This window comes from Saimiri boliviensis, chromosome 15 (assembly GCF_048565385.1).
Source record: "Saimiri boliviensis isolate mSaiBol1 chromosome 15, mSaiBol1.pri, whole genome shotgun sequence".
In the NCBI taxonomy this organism is placed as follows: domain Eukaryota; kingdom Metazoa; phylum Chordata; class Mammalia; order Primates; family Cebidae; genus Saimiri; species Saimiri boliviensis.
In genome coordinates this window covers 32,722,850-32,741,616 of record NC_133463.1, presented here as the reverse complement: position 1 = coordinate 32,741,616, position 18,767 = coordinate 32,722,850, and the positions used below count along the sequence as shown (strand labels likewise).

The following is an 18,767-nucleotide window of genomic DNA, read 5'->3' as shown; positions in this document are numbered from 1 at the left end:
GTATATATCCAAAGGATTATAAATCATTCTACTACAAGGACACGTGCACACGAATGTTCATTGCAGCACTGTTTACAATAGCAAAGACCTGGAACCAACCCAAATGCCCAACGATGATAGACTGGATAGGGAAAATGTGGTACATATACACCATGGAATATTATGCAGCCATCAAAAACGATGAGTTCACGTCCTTTATAGGGACATGGATGAACCTGGAAACCATCATTCTCAGCAAACTGACACAAGAGCAGAAAATCAAACACCGTATATTCTCGCTCATAGGCGGGTGTTGAACAATGAGAACACATGGACACAGGGAGGGGAGCACTACACACTGGGGTCTGTTGGGGGAAATGGGGGAGGGGCGGGGGGTGGGGAGGTGGGAAGAGACAGCATGGGGAGAAATGACAGATACAGGTGAGGGGACGGAAGGCAGCAAAACACACTGCCATGTGTGTACCTATGCAACAATCTTGCATGTTCATCACATGTACCCCAAAACCTAAAATGCAATAAAAAAAAAAAGAAAAAAAAAAATCTGGAGACAACAGATGCTGGAGAGGATGTGGAGAAATAGGAACACTTTCACACTGTTGGTGGGAGTGTAAATTAGTTCAACCATTGTGGAAGACAGTGTGGTGATTCCTCAAGGACCCAGAAATAGAAATTCCATTTCAACCAGCAATCCCATTACTGGGTATATAGCCAAAGGATTATAAATCGTTCTACTATAACATGCACACGAATGTTCGTTGCAGCACTGTTCACAATAGCAAAGACCTGGAACCATCTCCTCCTTTCTAAGTTTATCTTCCTTTGGAAGCTCTGCTTCCTTTCTCTTCTTTTCCACATCTTTTCCTGTTCCATTTACTCCTCTAGAAGGCAGGGCATAAGAACCGGTGTGCAGAACAGAGGTCAGGTACACCATGGTTGGTTAAGTCAGGGGAGTGCTACCTATGGAGCTACTGCTTAATAGCAAACTATCTTCATCAGCTTGGCACTCATGTCAGCAAGCAGTCAGTCTTTGAGTTAGTCACACCAGTGAAAACTCCATTAGCCACACACAAACACAGCTGCACTTTCCCAACAAAGACAAGCTGGCTTACTCATCAGAAAATGGGAATCATGTGTCGGTTCCAAAGTTCAAAGTCGCCTGCTTGTATCAGAGCAAGAAATCTCTCTTCCTGCCGATTAACATGGCTATTGGGGCTATAAAGATTTCAAAGTGCACGTCACACTGTGAATCATCAAGCCACATTCCCCAGAAGTGGGAAGGATGGTGTGGTGGAAACTTGTGTAAGGACAAGAGGGTGGCTTTATGCAGGAGTTGGGGGTATAGCATTTACCATCTTGCACAAAGAGGTGAAAGGAAGAGAATGGAACTGCCACTTTAAAGTCACTTTTAGTGTCTTTTATGTGGCAGTAACGGGACTAGATCACCACATAACACCATTTCATCTGACCAATGCTATCAAGAAAGTATCTCCAGAGAAGAGTCCCACCATAGGGGCAAAGCATTCAGAGATAGAGCTACCTGCAGAGGGGAACCAGCATCATTGGACCACCAAGCCCCAACTCTTGACCACATTGCTGCACTGCCTTCCAGGCCAAAGAACATGTGCAGTTGCCAGGTTCAGCTACCTGCTAGCTCCGTCAAGTGCTCAGTGCAATGATTATGTAGTATTTGCACCCAACTCATCTTCCTTCTAGAAGTCCCAGGCAAAACTCCAAAATAGATGGCTCTGCCTTGGTTTCCTCCGATTCCCTATTCAGTTCCCTTTCCCAAATCCTGGATCACTTACTCTGTCTTTGGTGCCCTTGAAGTACATCTATGCTGCATTTGTGTTTCCAACCCTCTGACAAATCTATCTCTTGGAAAAGTGAAGGTCTACTCACAGTATGGAGTAAATTAGCGCCTCTGTTGAATAAAGCCCTATGCAGAAGGCAAGATTCTTCACGCAAACTTCCAGTCTTTATAGGAGAGACCTTGGGAGGTGGTAGGAAAAAGAAGTGTCTCCCTCCCAACACCCCTGAAATCCCACTCCCCGACTTCATCCAGAGACAGTTGTGCTTGCACTGTCACCTGGGGAAGGCGCTACTGCCAGCAGGGGTTGGGCAGTATTTTTCACTCTAGACAGAAATCCCCCTGGGGTGAGAATAGATAGAAGGAAACCTTATGTTCAACTTTCATCCAGAAATAAAAAAATGCGTGTTCCCTTCTCAGACAAGAAGCAAATGAGGCCTCATAATTTGATATTATTAAATAATTTAGAAGTGCATTTGGTGCTGAATCTGCAAAGGTGACAAAAACACAGTCCATTCTTCATGGAGGTCAGGGTCCATATGGATGTAGACACCAAACACTTAAAATGCTGCAGCAATTATAGTAGCTAATGTTTATTGTGTCTTTAACTGTCAGTCACTGATCCAAGAGCCTTGTAAATGCAGTATCTCATTGAACAGCCACAACATCCCATAAGATAAGTACTATTATTAGATGCATTTCACAGAAAACTGAGGTTCAAAGCTTAGGTAACTCACTAAATTCCAATTACTGGTAGTGGAGGCACCAAGTTTGAAAACAGGTCTGACTTTATCACTATCCTGGGATAAACATAGGTGACGAAGGACATTTGAGGGGGTAGGATGAGGAAAGAGGTCAACTGGGGATGTCTGATATCCAGCCCTTATACAATCCTGGAGACAGGCTCTGACCCTCCAGGCTATGAAGACTCATGCTTCTCATAAGGTTTGAACAGCAGATTTCCCCTGGGAGGAAGGCTCTCATAGTTTTAGGTTTCACTCTATTTCACTCTGTAACTATGTGAGCTCTAGGGTACTTTTTGGGACTCGAAATTTAGTGTATTATTTATGGGTCCTAGAAGAAAGAAAATAAGGTTTGAGCTATGAGGATCTAGAAGCTTCCTGTTTAAAAAAAAAAAAGCAAATGCTTTTCCTAAATCTTATAATCTTGTTTCATAATACAGCAATTTTTGGGGCACCTTTTGTGAACCTCAGGAGTCATGTAGGTTAAAAAAAAAAAGGCATCTTCTGTTTACCCCGAGGTCAAGGGAAGGACTCCCCAGTTTTCATTCAGCTCCAAGCTCTAGAAGGCTGGCAGTCAATAGGGTTAAGCTAACAAACGGTTAAAGACAACCAGAAAACTCCAAACCATTGTTGAGAAGAAAAGTACAGAGCACAGCAGGGCTGAAAATAGAGAAAATCCTTTTCTTGATGTTTCAGTGGTAAGTTTTCAAGGGCAAAGTTTTGTTTTTTGTTTTTTGTTTTTAAGTCAAGATTAAGGGACACAGACTAATTCATGTATCAGTGCAATGTCATTCCAGATTCCCTGAGCTATACATAAACAGATCGATTTGTTTTCAGCCTTACCCGTAACTGGTATTGGCTTTTAAGAGCGGGAAAGAAAATACATTCCCTAGTTGAGGGCAGACATGTGATTTGTAGCCATTTCATCAAACATATCTCAGTGGAAAAAGCTATGTTTCCATTCTATACAACAACTTAATTTTGATAGGTCATCTTTTTTAAAGTAATGATAGCCATTCTTTCCTGGTATGGGGTAGAAAGTATCAGAAAATATTCTAGTAAATAAATAGAGAAGAACACCCATTTCTCTTACCAAATAAAGTATGAGAAGACACAGGGAGTGAAGATGGACCTGAGGTATCATAGTTTTCTTTATTCAAATTCCTGTGAATAAGCCAGAGATAAAAGTGGTTAGTTACTAGTCTGTTAAAATCACGTCTTTCCAATCAGTAAGAATCAATGTATGATATCCAGTTATAAACCTAGTAAAACGATACCCCAAAAGGCTAGGCTCTTCTCTGTATGGAGCAGCCCAGTCTTCTAGAAGCTTCATGCACATCATCCATAGTAGTATGCAAGCCAACATCTCAAAACATGCTCATGGCAATTCCATTTCTCAAATGCTTTGCTCTGTTATGATCTTCTTCATTTAAGCATATTAAATAATAGGCAATACATGTTTTTTTGTTTGTTTTTTTTAAGACAGAGACTAGATATGTCATCCAGGATGGGTGCAGTGGTGCAATCTCATCCCACTGCAACCTCTCCCTCTTGGGTTCAAGCCAGGTAGCTGGGATTACAAATGCCCATCACCATGCCTGGCTAATCTTTGTATTTTTAGTAGAGACAGATTTCACCATGTTGGCCAGGCTGGTCTTGAACTCCTGACCTCAGGTGATCCACCTGCCTTGGCCTCTCAAAGTGCTGGGATTACAGGTATGAGCCACTGCACCTAGCCAGCAGAGTATTCTTTTCACTCTTATTATATGGATGGAGAAAATATATTTTGGCAAATGCCAGGATAACTCGATATAAACATTTTGATTCAAAGCCACAAACATATGAGACTCCTTAAGTGAAAAGAACTCAAGAATGCTCACAATTCTTCAAAGGCTTCACCAGCTACCTTTCTGGTCTTCCAGATATTATCATTACCTATGTAATAAACCTAAGAAAATTCTTACTATTCCAGAAGAGATCAAACAAAAATCTGAACTCTGTCCTCATTCTCTCCTGTTCAATATTATTTTTCCGTTCCTCCTTAAGGCTTCCCATTTCACAGAGATTATAACTTTCACCCTGAGGCATGTCATGACTAATTGATTTTAAGATGTGAGATAAATTTTCCACGTCCTAAAAAGCAGTGTTGTTGCCTGTCGTAAGTTTGGACTGCTCCCCCCACCCCGCCACCAAAAAAGAAAGTCAAGAAAATTTTTTAAATGTATTTATTTCACTAAAATTCCAATCACTTTCTTATCTCTAGAGATTATGAATAATCTTGGTTTACTTCATTATCTTATTCTTTATTATTTAAAGGGTTTTTTTTTACTACTTTATATTTTAATTTTATATTTTTTAATACACGTATTTTATTGCACTTTAGGTTCTGGGGTACATGTGCAGAACATGCAGGATTGTTGCATAGGTACATACATGGCAGTGTGGTTTGTTGCCTCCATCCCCCAGTCACCTATATATGGCATTTCTCCCCATGTTATCCCTCCCAAACCTCCCTACCTCCCACTCTCCCTTCCTTATTTCTCCCCAACAGACCTCAGTGATGCTCCCCTCCCTGTGTCCATGTGTTCTCATTGTTCAACACCCACCTATAAGTGAGAACATGCAGTGTTTTCTTTTCCGTTCTTATGTCAGTTTGCTGAGAATGATGGTTTCCAGATTCATCCATGTCCCTACAAAGGACATGAACTTATCATTTTTTATGGCTGCATAGTATTCCATGGTGTATATGTGCCACATTTTCCCTGTCCAGTCTATCATCAATGGGCATTTGGGTTGGTTCCAGGTCTTTGCTATTGTAAACAGTGCTGTAATGAACATACGTGTGCATGTGTCTTTATAATAGAACAATTTATAATCCTTTGGATATATACCCAGTAATGGAATTGCTGGGTCAAATGGAATTTCTATTTCTAAGTCCTTGAGGAATCACCACACTGTCTTCCACAATGGTTAAACTAAGGTTTTCTATATGGAACACACATGCCACTAATATCACCAGCACGGAAAAAAATCCACTAACATTTTAGCCACTCTAAAAATTTACATCCCAAAAATTTTATATAACCTACATTTACATAATTTATATTTGAACTTTAAAGGGTAAAAATGCTATTTCATTTTAGCCTCACTAATGTTCTGGGAGATAAAGAAACAACCCTTTATAAAGCATCACCAAGGATGTAGGTTTGTGGAGAGGTCTTTAAAAACAGTAACAGGCTGGGCACAGTAGTTCACACCTATAAGCTCAGCCCTTTGGGAGGCCAAGGTGGGTGGGTTGCTGAGATTGGGAGTTTGACACGAGCCTGCTCAGCATGGCAAGACCCCATCTCTACTAAAAATACAAAAATTAGCCAGGTGTGGTGACACATGCCTGTAGTCCCAGTTACTTGTGATACAGGATCTGGAAAGAAATTACTTAGGCAGATAGTGAGGGTAAGACAGTCCTTGGTAAGGTTTCCTTTTAACGAAAAGCAGCCCCAAAATCATTTCTTTTCTAACAAAGAGCAGCCTGTAAAATCAAGCTGCAGACATAGATAAGCAAGCTGGAAGCTTGCATGGTAAATGCCAGCAGCTCTGCCAATAGGAAAAGGCCACCTGAAGGCCAGGCATGTTCAACATGGTGGCTCCATCTTCCCCTTTCTTTGTCAACTACATGTACAGTAAAGAACAGACAATATGGTGCTGGCCAGGTAGAGAATCCATCTGCATAATAAAAGATTAGGGTGGGATGGCCAGCTTCTTCATACAGTATGCAAATGTCACACCTGCACCAACCAATCTCTCAGGCCCTATGTAAATCACACACCATTTCCTCAAGCTCACATACTAAACCTGTGGCCGGGCGCGAGATCACGCTCTCAATCCCAGAACTTTGGGAGGCCAAGAGGGGCGGATTGCCTGAGGTCAGGAGTTCGAGACCAGCCTAACATGGTGAAACCCTGTCTCTACTAAAATTAGCCAGCATGGTGGTACACACATGTAGTCCCAGCTACTTTGGAGGTTGAGGCAGGAGAATTGCTTGAACCAGGGAGGCGGAGTTGCAGTGAGCCCAAGATCATGCCACTGTACTCCCACCTGGGCGACAAAGCAAGACTCCATCTCAAAACCAAAACAAAACAAAAAAAAACCATGCATTTCACCATGAAACCTGAAGACCCACTTGGATGCTCCCCTCTCTCTGCAGGAGACAGAGCTATTCTCCTTTCTTTCTTTTGCCTATTAAACCTCTGCTCTTAAACTCACTTCTTGCGTGTCTGGGTTTTCTGTTTCCCTGCTCTGAGATGACAGACCTTTGGTATTTACCCCAGACAATGACACCACTTCACTTGGGAGCCTGAAGTAGGAGGATCACACCCAGGAGGCAGAGGTTGCAGCAGGTCATGATTGCACCACCACACTGGAGCCTGGGTAACAGAGCAAGACCCTGTCTCAAAAAGTTAAAATTAAAAATAGTAAAAGAGTGGGCCAGCAGATAGGCTTGGAGTCAGAAAGCTGGCTCTCTGTAGCTATGCGGCTCTGGATATACTACTTCATCTTTCAGTGCCTCAGTCTCCCCACATGGAAAATACACAGCAAATGCTCAGTAAGAAGTTTGTGCTCTTATGATTTTCTCAGATATCATGAGCTGGGAATTGCTCTTCGCATTTTGTAGGTGAGAAAATCGAGGTTCAAAGTCAAGCAATTTTCCTAAAGACACCATACAGCTAGGAAATGACATTACCTTGCCTCCAACCAGATTATCGATTCCAGAGTTTAAACTCTGGAATTTCAACTCCGTCTACTGCACCTTATACAGTGTGATAGCTACCTAGATGTAGATGTATGACAAAGACCACGGACAGAGAAAGAGCTATACAGATATACAAATACTGTATCAGTATATGTATTTATATGTAGTATATAAATTAAGCAACTTGCCCTGAAATTCCACAATTATTTTCAGGAAAAGCTAGGATTAAAATCCTTTGGGATTCCTAGATTCATAAATTCCTTGAATGTTTAAAAATTAGCTTTTGTAACAGAATTAATTTGGTCGACATATCCAAGTATCATTTTAGAATTAACTCACAGATGAGCATTACTGCTTTAGACGGCTTACTTGGTTTAGATACACATAGAAACAAGTAACGACCTCAGGTTCTAGCATATTGCAAGATGATATTATCACTTATAAATGAATACATTGATATTAAGTCTAACAAACTAATTTTCTGTAATAGTAACAAAATGCACATGGTCAGCTGTCAATCTGCTTAATGCCAGTAAAAATACAGGCAATAATGACATATTGGGAGATCTTTCTCCTTAAACTCCTCAGCATTCAAGATCTTTCAAATGCTGCTCCAACTCTTCCAGCCTTATCTGCCACTCCCTTCTCACACCCAGTCATGCCTCCACCCAGATGGACTTTGCACTCCGAGCTGTCCCGCAGCCAAGCTCTCACCCCTGCTGCTCTCCCCGCCTGGCACAAGGCCTGGCCCGGAGAAAATGGACAATGGAGATTTGCTTAATGAGATGGGATGGAGATGTTCCCTCATTTCTGCTTCTCACACCTTACCATCTAATTTCAACTTGCTCATTTATTTAAACAGCATTGAGCTATATATCTAGCATGTGCCAGTTACTGTGCTAAGAACCAGGGTACCAAGAAAAAGGGGTACAGGGTCTACCTTCATGGAGCTAGGACCTAAAGTCTACTTCCTTCATAAAATCTTCCTTGATTTCCAGCCAGAAGTCTCTTCCTCCCAAAGCCAGTTCTGATCATATTTTTTAAATCATTTATTTATCTGTTAGCATTCCTGCCACTATTAAATAAGATCCTTAAGGGCAGAGGCCTTATTTTTAAATTGTTTTTTTTTTTTTTTTTTAACTTCTCAAGGCTCTTCATGCTATCCCTTGCATATATCAAGCCCTCATCAGATGTTGGGTAAATTCTAAAACATTTGTGATTACCTAGCATGAATATCCTATTAATTTGTTCTCACCTGTAAGAGCTTTCAGAATAAACATGGTATATGAAAGGAAACTCATTCGAAATTCAAAGCTTTATTTTGAAGCAAAGTAATCCATTTTTACTGTTGATGAAGAGTTGTTTTCCCCTTAAATACACTAACAGATTTCTGCTCAGTAAATAACCTAGAACTGATTGAAATAGATCATCTCTTCTTGAACTGATTTTTTTTTAAAACACTTTTAGTCTTCAAAAAAAAAAAAAAACACACAAGTTGAATGATAGAAAAGCAAATAAAAATCAAAGGAATGCCTTGTTTTGGTCGGATGCTCAGAGAGACTACTGTCTGAGATGTTTGAATAGAACCTAAGAAGTACAAGGAGAAATGTACTTATCCTTTAATTTGTCATTTATATTTAGCCTGCCCCTCACAGAAGAGTTTCCCATGGGAAGAAGTCATTGCTTTCCACTGCCTCATGTAGGGTGCCATGATTTATTTGAAGACAAATCTACCACACTATGTGGTTGTTAGGAGCATAGACCCAGGGGTTAGACAGGCCAGCTTGGGTCCTAACTCTTCCACTGGCTGACTGGTGGCCCTGTCTACTCTCTGTAAAGTAGGGATAATAATAATAATAATACCTACCTTCAAGAGTTAAGAGATTCAGCAAGTTCATATTTGGAATGCTATTGGTCAAAAATTCATTTTGTCACCCACGTTTGCTTAGTCAAACTGTAAGCATTGTCCAACAAGACATTTCTCTTCACAATTCCCAACTTTTGGTGGTCTGCTAATGCAAATATTCTAGAAACGGCCTCCACAGCAACATCCTCACAGCCAAAGGAGGCAGCGAGGCAAAGCCCAAGGCAAACAAGACTAACGCTATGATTAGGTCAAAAGAGGACTTTGCTCTCTCAAACCATTCCCAACTACACTTCCTCCTTCCAGGGACACAATACCATTCATGAACGGCGCTCCCTGGCCCATGACGGTGCTGACAGGAAGCCATCCTTCATCACCCAAATTGCCCGAACCACCAAGCCAGACAACGTATCATAGCTTTCCTCGCAAACGCTACTTGGAAAAGAATTGGAAGAGATTTCCAGAGGACTCTGTGCCATTTTATCTCAACTACCTCTCATAGTTGATCCAACCATCTGCATGGAATTTCTGCCATTTGTCAGGATTTCCCTCAGATACAAGGACTAAATTCAAAAAGTTTCTATGGCAATTAATTATTTGAGAGGCTAAGCATCCCCTTTGCAACATAGATCAGAGGTGTTTAAAAAAAAAAAAAAGTTTTGAAAATAAGGCTTGGTTCCAAAACTGTGGCTGCCCTCACCCAGTGGACACCATCGCCACCATCACTTGCTCAATAGTAGGCCAGGGCGTGTGCTTGCAGAGGGCAACCAGGGCTGCTGGGCTTACCCTGCAGGAGCTGTGCCTCATTTAATCCACCGCACAACAGAAGACGCGGGAATCCCACCACAGCCTCAATCTGCATCCAGCCAGGATAAAGGCAAAGGCAGCCAACATTGCCAGAAGACAGTTTGCTGCATGCATCAATAAGACTTGGTGGTGAATTACATTGCTTATTCTCAAAACAACTCTATGGAACAAATGCTATTATCATCTACCTCTTAAAGACAGAAAATCAAACAGTGAAGACCATAGAAATGAAGAGTCTTGCTCAAGGTCACACTGCCAGGCTAATTTTCACTCCCTTTGAAACACAAATATCTTGAAGATGAGATGCCAAGTATCATTTCATCCATTACAAATCTTTCCAAAACTTTGAAAAGGCTTTTTTCCCCCACTCTGTAGCTGCTCTTTTGTTCCAGATGCTTACGTGACCCACCCCCACCCACCTGGAGGAAAAGGCTGCTTTGGTCTGGGAAGTTCATTTCTACTGTAAACGTGTTTCTGTGTCTCACTGTTTCTCATGTCTGCGCTTCACCTTAGGGATCTTCCCTTTTTTAAATCAACCCAAATGCTATGGGTAGAATTGTGCCTCCCTCCCCCTGCCCAAAAGCAGATGCTGGAGTCCTAACTTCCAAGCACCTCAAAATGTGACTTTGGAGTCTCTACAGAGGTAATGAAGTTAAAATGAGGTTGTTAGAGTGGGCCCTAACCCACTATGACTGACATCCTTCTAGAAAGAGATTTGGAGACAGGTTCATCCGCAAAGAAAGAACACTGTAGGAACGTGCAGACGGCATCTACAAGCCAAGGAGAGAGCCGGAGGAGATCCTTCCTTCGCAGCTCTCGGAAGGAACCAACCTTCCCACCCTCTTGGTTTCGGACTTCCAGCCACCAGAACTGAGATGGCAAATGTCTGCTGTTTCAGCCCTCCATTCTGCGGTATTGTGTGAAGGAAGCCCTAGCAAGTGAAGACCCCGGGGATCTCTGGTTTTGCCTGCGCTGCCATCCCAGGGCAGAGGTGGCCTCACAGGAGGCTTTGCTCAGACATTAGACACCGAGGGGCCCTCCATGTCTCAGCAGCCCACCCAAGCCTTCACTGATTCTCCCACTAGGCTCCAAGCTCCCAAGAGGCTTAACAGCATGAATTTATTTTTTTTTTCCAGTTATATAATTAGGTCCTACTTAAGAAATTTAGAAAACCAATTTGTGAGGGTAAATTCCATTTGTCAGGGCACACACAGATCGCAGGTAGCCCTGGAACTGAGGAATACCTTTGAGTTTTGGTCACATTTGCCAGTCCACGGCTTTCTGATCAGACTTGCACTGCTTTGTAGTCTCATATTTCTCTTTTTCTGTGTTGAAGATCTCACCCTCCTAGTGTCTAGGCTTCTGCAGCTGCTTCTTAAAGTAGGCATCAGTAAGATGTTTTGGGTTCTCACAATGCTTAGTTTTTGTTTTTGTTTTTTTTTTTTTTTTTTTGAGACAGACTCAGTCTGATGCCCAGGCTGGAGTGCAATGGTGCCATCTCAGCTCACTGCAACCTCCACCTCCCAGGTTCAAGTGATTCTCATGCCTCAGTCTCCCAAGTAGCTGGGATTACAGGTGTGAGCCACCACACCTGGCTAATTTTTGTATTTTTAGTGGTGACAGGGTTTCACCATGTTGACCAGGCTGGCCTCAAACTCCTGGCTTCAAGTGATCCACACGCCTTGGCCTCCCAAAGTGCTGGGATCCACATCCGGCCCTGATACCAATTTTTATGGAGGTGGTGAAGACAAATTTCTGGTATGTACTTTACAGAGGAATTCCACTGATGACCAGAGGTTCAACCACAAGTAACAAGCTACTGCCCAGCTGCTGCAGGAAAGCCACCCTCCTGCCTTGGTGGCGTCCCGGGAGGATGAGCACTGTGGTCCCGGGGGCCATGCTGGCTCTAAGTTTTCTCATAAGCTGACTGCAGAGTTTCCTGCCACGGCTGGACAGCTTTTGAGGCACATCTCCAGTAGGATAATATCAAGGCATTTTGTGACGTTTAACCACCCAGGCATCATCATTCTTGTCACCAGCAACTGGTTTTGTAACAGTTAGTTGCAAGAATCTTCTTTTCACTCTTGGGTTTCGCAGCTAAGTACTTCCTCTTGTACATGGCCTTTCTGGAATACCTAGCCAAATGTACTGCGGCTGTGAATTCCAGAACATCTGCCGAATTCTCCAATAAGGACAGGATTTGGGCTGAGCAAGGCCTCCCCTGCTTGTTAGCCCTTTTCACCTTGCCACTGACAAAAGCCTTCTTAGCTTTTGGTTTTTTCTCCTTAGCATCTGGCTTCTCAACTCTTTCACCCACCATCTTGTAAGATGGGAATGTGATGTTTAGACACTCTTGTCATTCACCCACTTATTTGAGTAAGGACAAGGAGTTTCTAGGTCCCAGATCTCCAAATTTATGTGTCAACACATAAGCATTGATTTTTGTCCCCCTCGTGAAAAGCTAAGTGATGAACGAACCTTAGAGTCAGTCATCTCTTATTCTTTTTATTTTTTAAAAACTAAAGCATGAAGGGCTTTGAATTAATTCACCTAGCACTAAGGCTGAGCCACGCGGCTCCAAAGGACAAAGAAGTTGCAGAAGGAGAGAACTACAGAATTGGTTTTCAAATATCCTAAGGTCGTGTGGGCAGGAAGGGATGTGACAGGAATTCATAACACTGCCAGGACCCAACAGTGCCAAAGATCCTGGGAACCATTTATTTTTCCTCCTCACTGTATTCTGCTAAGAGCAGCAAAAATTATAAGGCAAGGCCAGATAGATATAAAGATCAGATGAAAATCTCGCTCAAAACGTTATTCATCGAGTAATGTTCAGATCTGTCACGCCCATCTTTTTGGTCAGGCTCACAGATCTCTGGCATCATTCAAAGTTTAGAGAACCACAGAAGCATCTGACCAATTTGCACTTTTGACAAATTAAAGACCCAATTAAAGTAGCCATTAATAAGCTAGAAACAAGCAGGCAAGTATAAATCTGGGCTTCTGCCTCACGCTTCCAACGTATTACTCCACATGGGGAGGAAATGGGCAGCTGGATGATTTGTTTTTAGAGAGGAGAGGAAGACAAGAAAGAAGGGATGAAAGGAGGGAGGGAGGGATGAACATACACACAAAAACATAAGCCAGATTTTCTGTCACTAAACTCTAATATAGATGTGCCCTTCTGTCAGTATGTGACAATCTGGATTTACACATATGCAAAATTGGAGGTGGTTATTTGTTCTACCAATAGGTTCATGAGGAACATGGCTCACAGGAAGCTAAATGGTCCCCTGGATAACTTAAAATGGTCTAGATTGATACGATCAATTATAATACACATTACTAGCATAATTATTCTTTTTAAAAATTGTCAGGTGAAACCCCGTCTCGACTAAAAATACAAAAAATTAGCTGGGCATGGTGGTGCATGCCTGGTAATCCCAGCTACTCAGGAGGCTGAGGCAGGAGAATTGCCTGAACCCAGGAGGAGGAGGTTGCAGTGAGCCGAGATCGCGCCACTGCACTCCAGCCTGGGTGGCAAGAGCGAAACTCCATCTCAAAAAAAAAAAAAAAAAATTGTCTCATTTTTTCTTTAAAAAACTTTTACTTCAAGTTCTAGGATATATGTGCAGAACATGCATGTTTCTTTCATAGGTACACATGTGCCATGGTGGTTTGCTGCACCTATCAACCCATCATCTAGGTTTTAAGCCCCACATACATTAGGTGTTTGGCCTAATACTCTCCCTCCCCTTGCCCACCAACCTCTGACAGGCCCCGGTGTGTGATCTTCCCGTGTCTACATGTTCTCATTGTTCAACTCCACCTTATGAATGAGAGCATGCAGTGTTTGGTTTTCTGTCCCTGTGTTAGTTTGCCGAGAATGATGGTTTCCAGCTTCATTCCTGTCCCTGTAAAGGACATGAACTCATTCTTTATGGCTGCATAGTATTCCATGGTATATATGTGCCACATTTTCTTTATCCAGTCTACCACTGATGGGCATTTGGGTTGGTTCCAAGTCTCTGCTATTGTAAATAGTGCTGCAACAAACATACGTGGGCATGTGTCTTTATAGTAGAATGATTTATAATCCTTTGGTTATATAGCCAGTAATGGGATTACTAGCATAATTCTTATTAAAGAAAAGAATGAATTCCAAGGAACATTCTAGAAAGGTGTCATGCTCATTCCTGGTTGGCTTTCATTCCCCCAGCACTCCCCCAAGACAGAGCAAGGGAAGCGTCAGCTGTGGAGAAGAGGCCTCTTCTCCGAGTCTCCCAGAACATCCCAGTGTTGAATGGAAGAGGAGCCTGGAGCAGTCATAGGAAAGGGAACCCGCTGACATAGGGACAACAGTGACTATCCCGCCGGGACACTTCCCTGCTGTCATAACCCATTTATGCCTGAGGTTGCAAAGTTCTGAATTTTTGCAATCAGACCTTGGCAATGACCTTGAGCAATAGGATATAAATAACTCGCACATGCTTAGCATTCCAATAATGGGACACTAGGCATAAATGGATTTTAAGCAGGTAGCCAGGAAGGACTTCATCATTGACTTCCCTGAGATGTGCAGCTATAAATCCCAAAAACCCTAGAAAAGTGGCAAGGGGATACCCTCTTTCCCCCAGATCTAGCAGAACAATATCACAAGCATCTTCCCTGGACCAAAGAGGAGGACCGAAATGACTGTTTCTCATAAAAGGTGGCTTGGCTAATTTTTTTGACAATGTGTTTATTTATTCATGTAATAAAAAGTTTACGGATAAGCATTTTGTCAAGATAATAAAGCAACACATCCTGGCCTTAGAAATTCAGTAGGAAGTAAATCTAAATTAGATTCCACCCCACAGGGTTTAGACACTGAAGGATTTAAAGAAAGACAAGGAAAAAACCTTCTCTAATACCAATTCATTTGCAAGGTGACCCGAGGCAGGAATTTTAATGACAAGAATGTGTAGCCATGCTTAAGTATGGCAGGTTCACGGGTCTGATTTCTGTAATTAAATCGTAACTGACAATGATTTAATGGGTAGAAGAAGGGAAAATAAATTTAATCCTGCTTAATAAAAGGTACCAGACTACGATGAAATCTCATTCATGAATTGGTTTAAAAATCATTGAAACTTTAAAAAAATCAAATGCTCAAAAAATTGCAAGCTAAGCTAAGCACTGCAGGGAACTTACTTGAACAACACAATAATTGTACAACGTGGCCTGTTGTTATCCCACAGAGCAAGAAACTGAGCCTTGAGCACTCGAGGAAGTGGTATGAATGCAGCGGCCGAGCGCCCAGCCACTCTGCCCGCCGGCCTCTCGGGGAGGAAGAGTTCATCTTTAGCTTAGACATCGAGACAACAAATCTGCCATTTCGATTCTCTTTGTCCCTCACTTAAGAACAAGTTCTGATATTTTTAAGCAATAAGTGTATAGCCAAAAATGAATGACTTAGAAATATGAATGCGAAAATTCCATGTCAGTCTTACAGAATATTTGAAGAGAATTTTTCTTTGTACCACATAGACAACAATCAAGTTTAGCTTAGTTTGTTACATATTGCTGAAGTGAAAAAAAAAAAAAAATTTCAATGTTAGTGTAATTCTCAGCCACTGGAGGAATATCAGCTATTAAGTTAATATTTCTTGTACCTAAGTGAACATTCCCGTCTGTTCTCACAAGTAACAAATCAGTAGATATTCCTTAAAACTCATCATGTCTTTCTTCGGATAATCACCGAGCAGTTACAGAACAACTAGCCCCATTCTATGTCTGACACCAGGGATTTCTGACTCAATGCAATTTTATGCCAAATCTATACGTCTCCACCCCTGTGAACCAGCTCCCATGCAAGCACTGTTTGCCGGCCTCCAGAGCAGGGAGCAGGACAATGCCCAGCGTCCCTCCTCAGAGTTGTCTCTGTTAATGTGAAAGAAAAATGAGGGACACATCCTTCTAGATATTGTTTTTGACAACAGAAATAATGCCATTAAAAAAATCTACCTTTATGCAAGAGAGGAACTAATTCTGTGTTCAGGAAGTGGGATTAAAAAATAAAAGAATAATAAAACTATTGGTTATATATATCTATATATGTATATATGTATATGTATATATGTATGTATGTATGTATGTATTTTAAAGCCCTTCTGATGATTCCCGTGTAAGTCTTTGGGTAAGGTGCAGGTGTGGCATGCTTTGAAACTCACCCAGACAGAAAGAGTAGAGGTAAATTTACTGCCAGGATATATTTTGCACCATCATCTGGCTTTTTTTTTTCTTTTCGTTTCTTTGAGACAGGTTCTCACTCTGTCACCCAGGCTGGAGTGCAGTGGTGCAATCATGGCTCACTACAGTCTCAAACTCCTGGGCTTACAGAAACCTCTCACCTCAGCCTCCCCAGTAGCTAGGACTACAGGTAAGTGCCATCACTCCTGGCTAATTTTTAATTTCCCTGAACAGAAGGCAGAGTCTCCTTCGTTCAGACCTCCCAGGCTGGTCTTGAACTCTAGCACAAGTGATTCTCCCTCCTCAGCCTCTCAAATTACTGGAATTACAGAAATGAGCGACCACACCCAGCCATATTTTCCCTTTTGTATGAGAAGGGAGGAGGTACTGGAAAGGTAACCTTCACCTTGAACAGGGATGACTTTCTTCAGAGGTCATCTGGGTGAGTTTCAAAGGATGCCACACCCGCACCTCACCCAAAGACTTATATGGGAACCATTGGAGGGGCTTTAAAATGCTTCATACATATATTTATGTATATATATATGTATATGTGTGTGTGTGTGTGTGTGTATATATATATATATATATATATGCAAAAACAATCATTTTATTAATCTTGTATTTTTGAATCCCACTTCCTGAACATAGAATTAGTTCCTTTCTTGCATAATCGTAAATGTTTTATGGCATTACTGATTTTTTTTTCTTATTTTTCTTAAGAATGAAACAGCAACTTCTCAATTTGTCCTGAGTCACCTACTTGAACTTTTTCATGGAGTAGAGAGCTAACGTTCACTGGATGTGTACCGTGCACCAAGCAACATAGTAAGCTCTTTACCTACTTACCTAATTTACTTCTCAGTAACTACTTGGTTAGGCAAGCCTCTGTTTTACAGACAAAAAAAAATTAAGGCTCAGAGAGTGACAGCCCTCTGTTCTGTGCCCACAGGCTGGAAAGTAATCAAACTAGCCTAACCTATCTGGCCAACCCTGAAGACTCATATGGCCCTATAACCCACTAGAAACCTCTTCGGTAAAGGGCTTGCTTTGTTTCCTAGTGAGAGCTGAATAGCATGCACCTTCCTTTCATCTAAACATGTGTTTTTCCTCTTCTTACAAATAATGCCTCATTTGCTATTTAAGTTTTTGAAGAAAAGTAAAGACAAGAAATTATTAGATATGTAGTGTCCTTCCAATCTGCTGCTTAGCATCCTCTACCACAAAGGGCATCTGTCATCATAAAGTCACCTGTCATCAAGAAAAGACCAAGATAGAGGTAAAGGCTGGACCATTAAAGATATCAATAAGCTATGTGTGACTTAACATAAAAACACACGTTTGCAGGTGGTACACTCACCACCACGGCCAAAAGCAGCCCAGGAAGCTGAGTAACATGCACATCAGCCTCTCCTCTCACATGTGTAGGCAGGTCTATCTGTCTCCGTCTTCATTTCTTACTCCAGTACTTTTACAAAAAGGCTTCTTTTCTTCTCTGCACTTCCCCTCCCTTGCCATGTCCTAGACAATCCTAAGAATCCCAAATTGAATCTCATTCTCTGAGAAGTAGAATGCCGAGAGATGACATGCTTTGCGAGAATGTGATTCCAACCCCAATTTCTAGAATACAAGAGCCCCAGAGCATCTTAAGACCAGGCACTTTTATACGCTCATCACAAAGAATGGGTGGGATTACTTGTTTAAACATCAGAGAACTCAGTCTCCCCTTTAATTCCACTGCCAAGCTTGATTTCACTCCAGCCACTTCATCAAATGAATGTATAAAACAGAGCCCAATGAAAAGAAATTACAAAAAAAAAAATTGTACTCCACAAGCAAAACTTATCATGCCAGCAACAAATTTCCCTTCTCTGCTTGCTACGTAGCCCACCTCAAGGAAAACATTTGTCAAGCGGCTTTTTAAGTTCCTTCTCCCTCCATCTACTTTGTCCTTCTGGAAGAAATATGTTAGTGACACAGGTAAGACATGTCAGCCCTTACCTTTCTGTAAGTAACAAAATGGTGGTTAAAAGTCCTTGTCTCCCATTCAGTGGTTGAGACTCTTGCTGCGACTTGAGTATCTCCCCAGGGAACACTCCCTCTGCCCTGCTTTGCCTCCCAGCCTCTCCCTTCAGCTTCAGTCAAACATTAACCATGAACATTTTTTATTGATCTTCGGGAACCACTGGGGTATCATAAAAAGTGTCATTACATTTACCCTAGGAAAGAAATGGCTTTGTACCACAGGAAGTGTAATTTACATCTAATCCATCTCAAAACAGGTTGTTACATTTTCCAATGTAGTCGAGTCAATGAAAAGACAAGAAGTTCCAGTGGAAAAGCTTTTTGTGTGTTCAACTATCTCCATGACATCAAAGACTTTTGTTCATATTTTGCTCTCCCAGCACTTGGCACAGGAGACTTGATCAGCAAATATTTGTGTAGATTCCATCTTGAACACCAAAGAAAGAGCAGGAGCACCATTTCTGAGCAATGACACAGTTCATTGATAACCAGCCACAAGAGATACCGTAAATGATTCAGAAGACATGAGGAAAGGCGAAA

General features: G+C 41.8%; 1 protein-coding gene across 2 annotated transcripts in view; it reads right to left on the bottom strand.

The window, feature by feature from the left end:
• The window catches only part of CDH17 (cadherin 17), a 79,417-nt gene extending 61,121 nt beyond the window's left edge, over nt 1-18,296 (bottom strand). The window contains exons 1-2 of one of the 2 annotated variants that reach the window (XM_010349399.3): nt 18,204-18,296; nt 3,644-3,714 (exon numbers count right to left, since the gene is read on the bottom strand). In XM_010349399.3, coding sequence (XP_010347701.1) covers nt 3,644-3,694 — 51 coding nt within the window. In that variant the 5' untranslated portion in view covers nt 3,695-3,714; nt 18,204-18,296. Of the gene's footprint in view, nt 1-3,643; nt 3,715-5,156; nt 5,307-18,203 lie in introns of those variants that run through there. The other variant, XM_074386856.1, reaches the window with a different exon arrangement.
• Nucleotides 18,297-18,767: the final 471 nt, after the last annotated feature.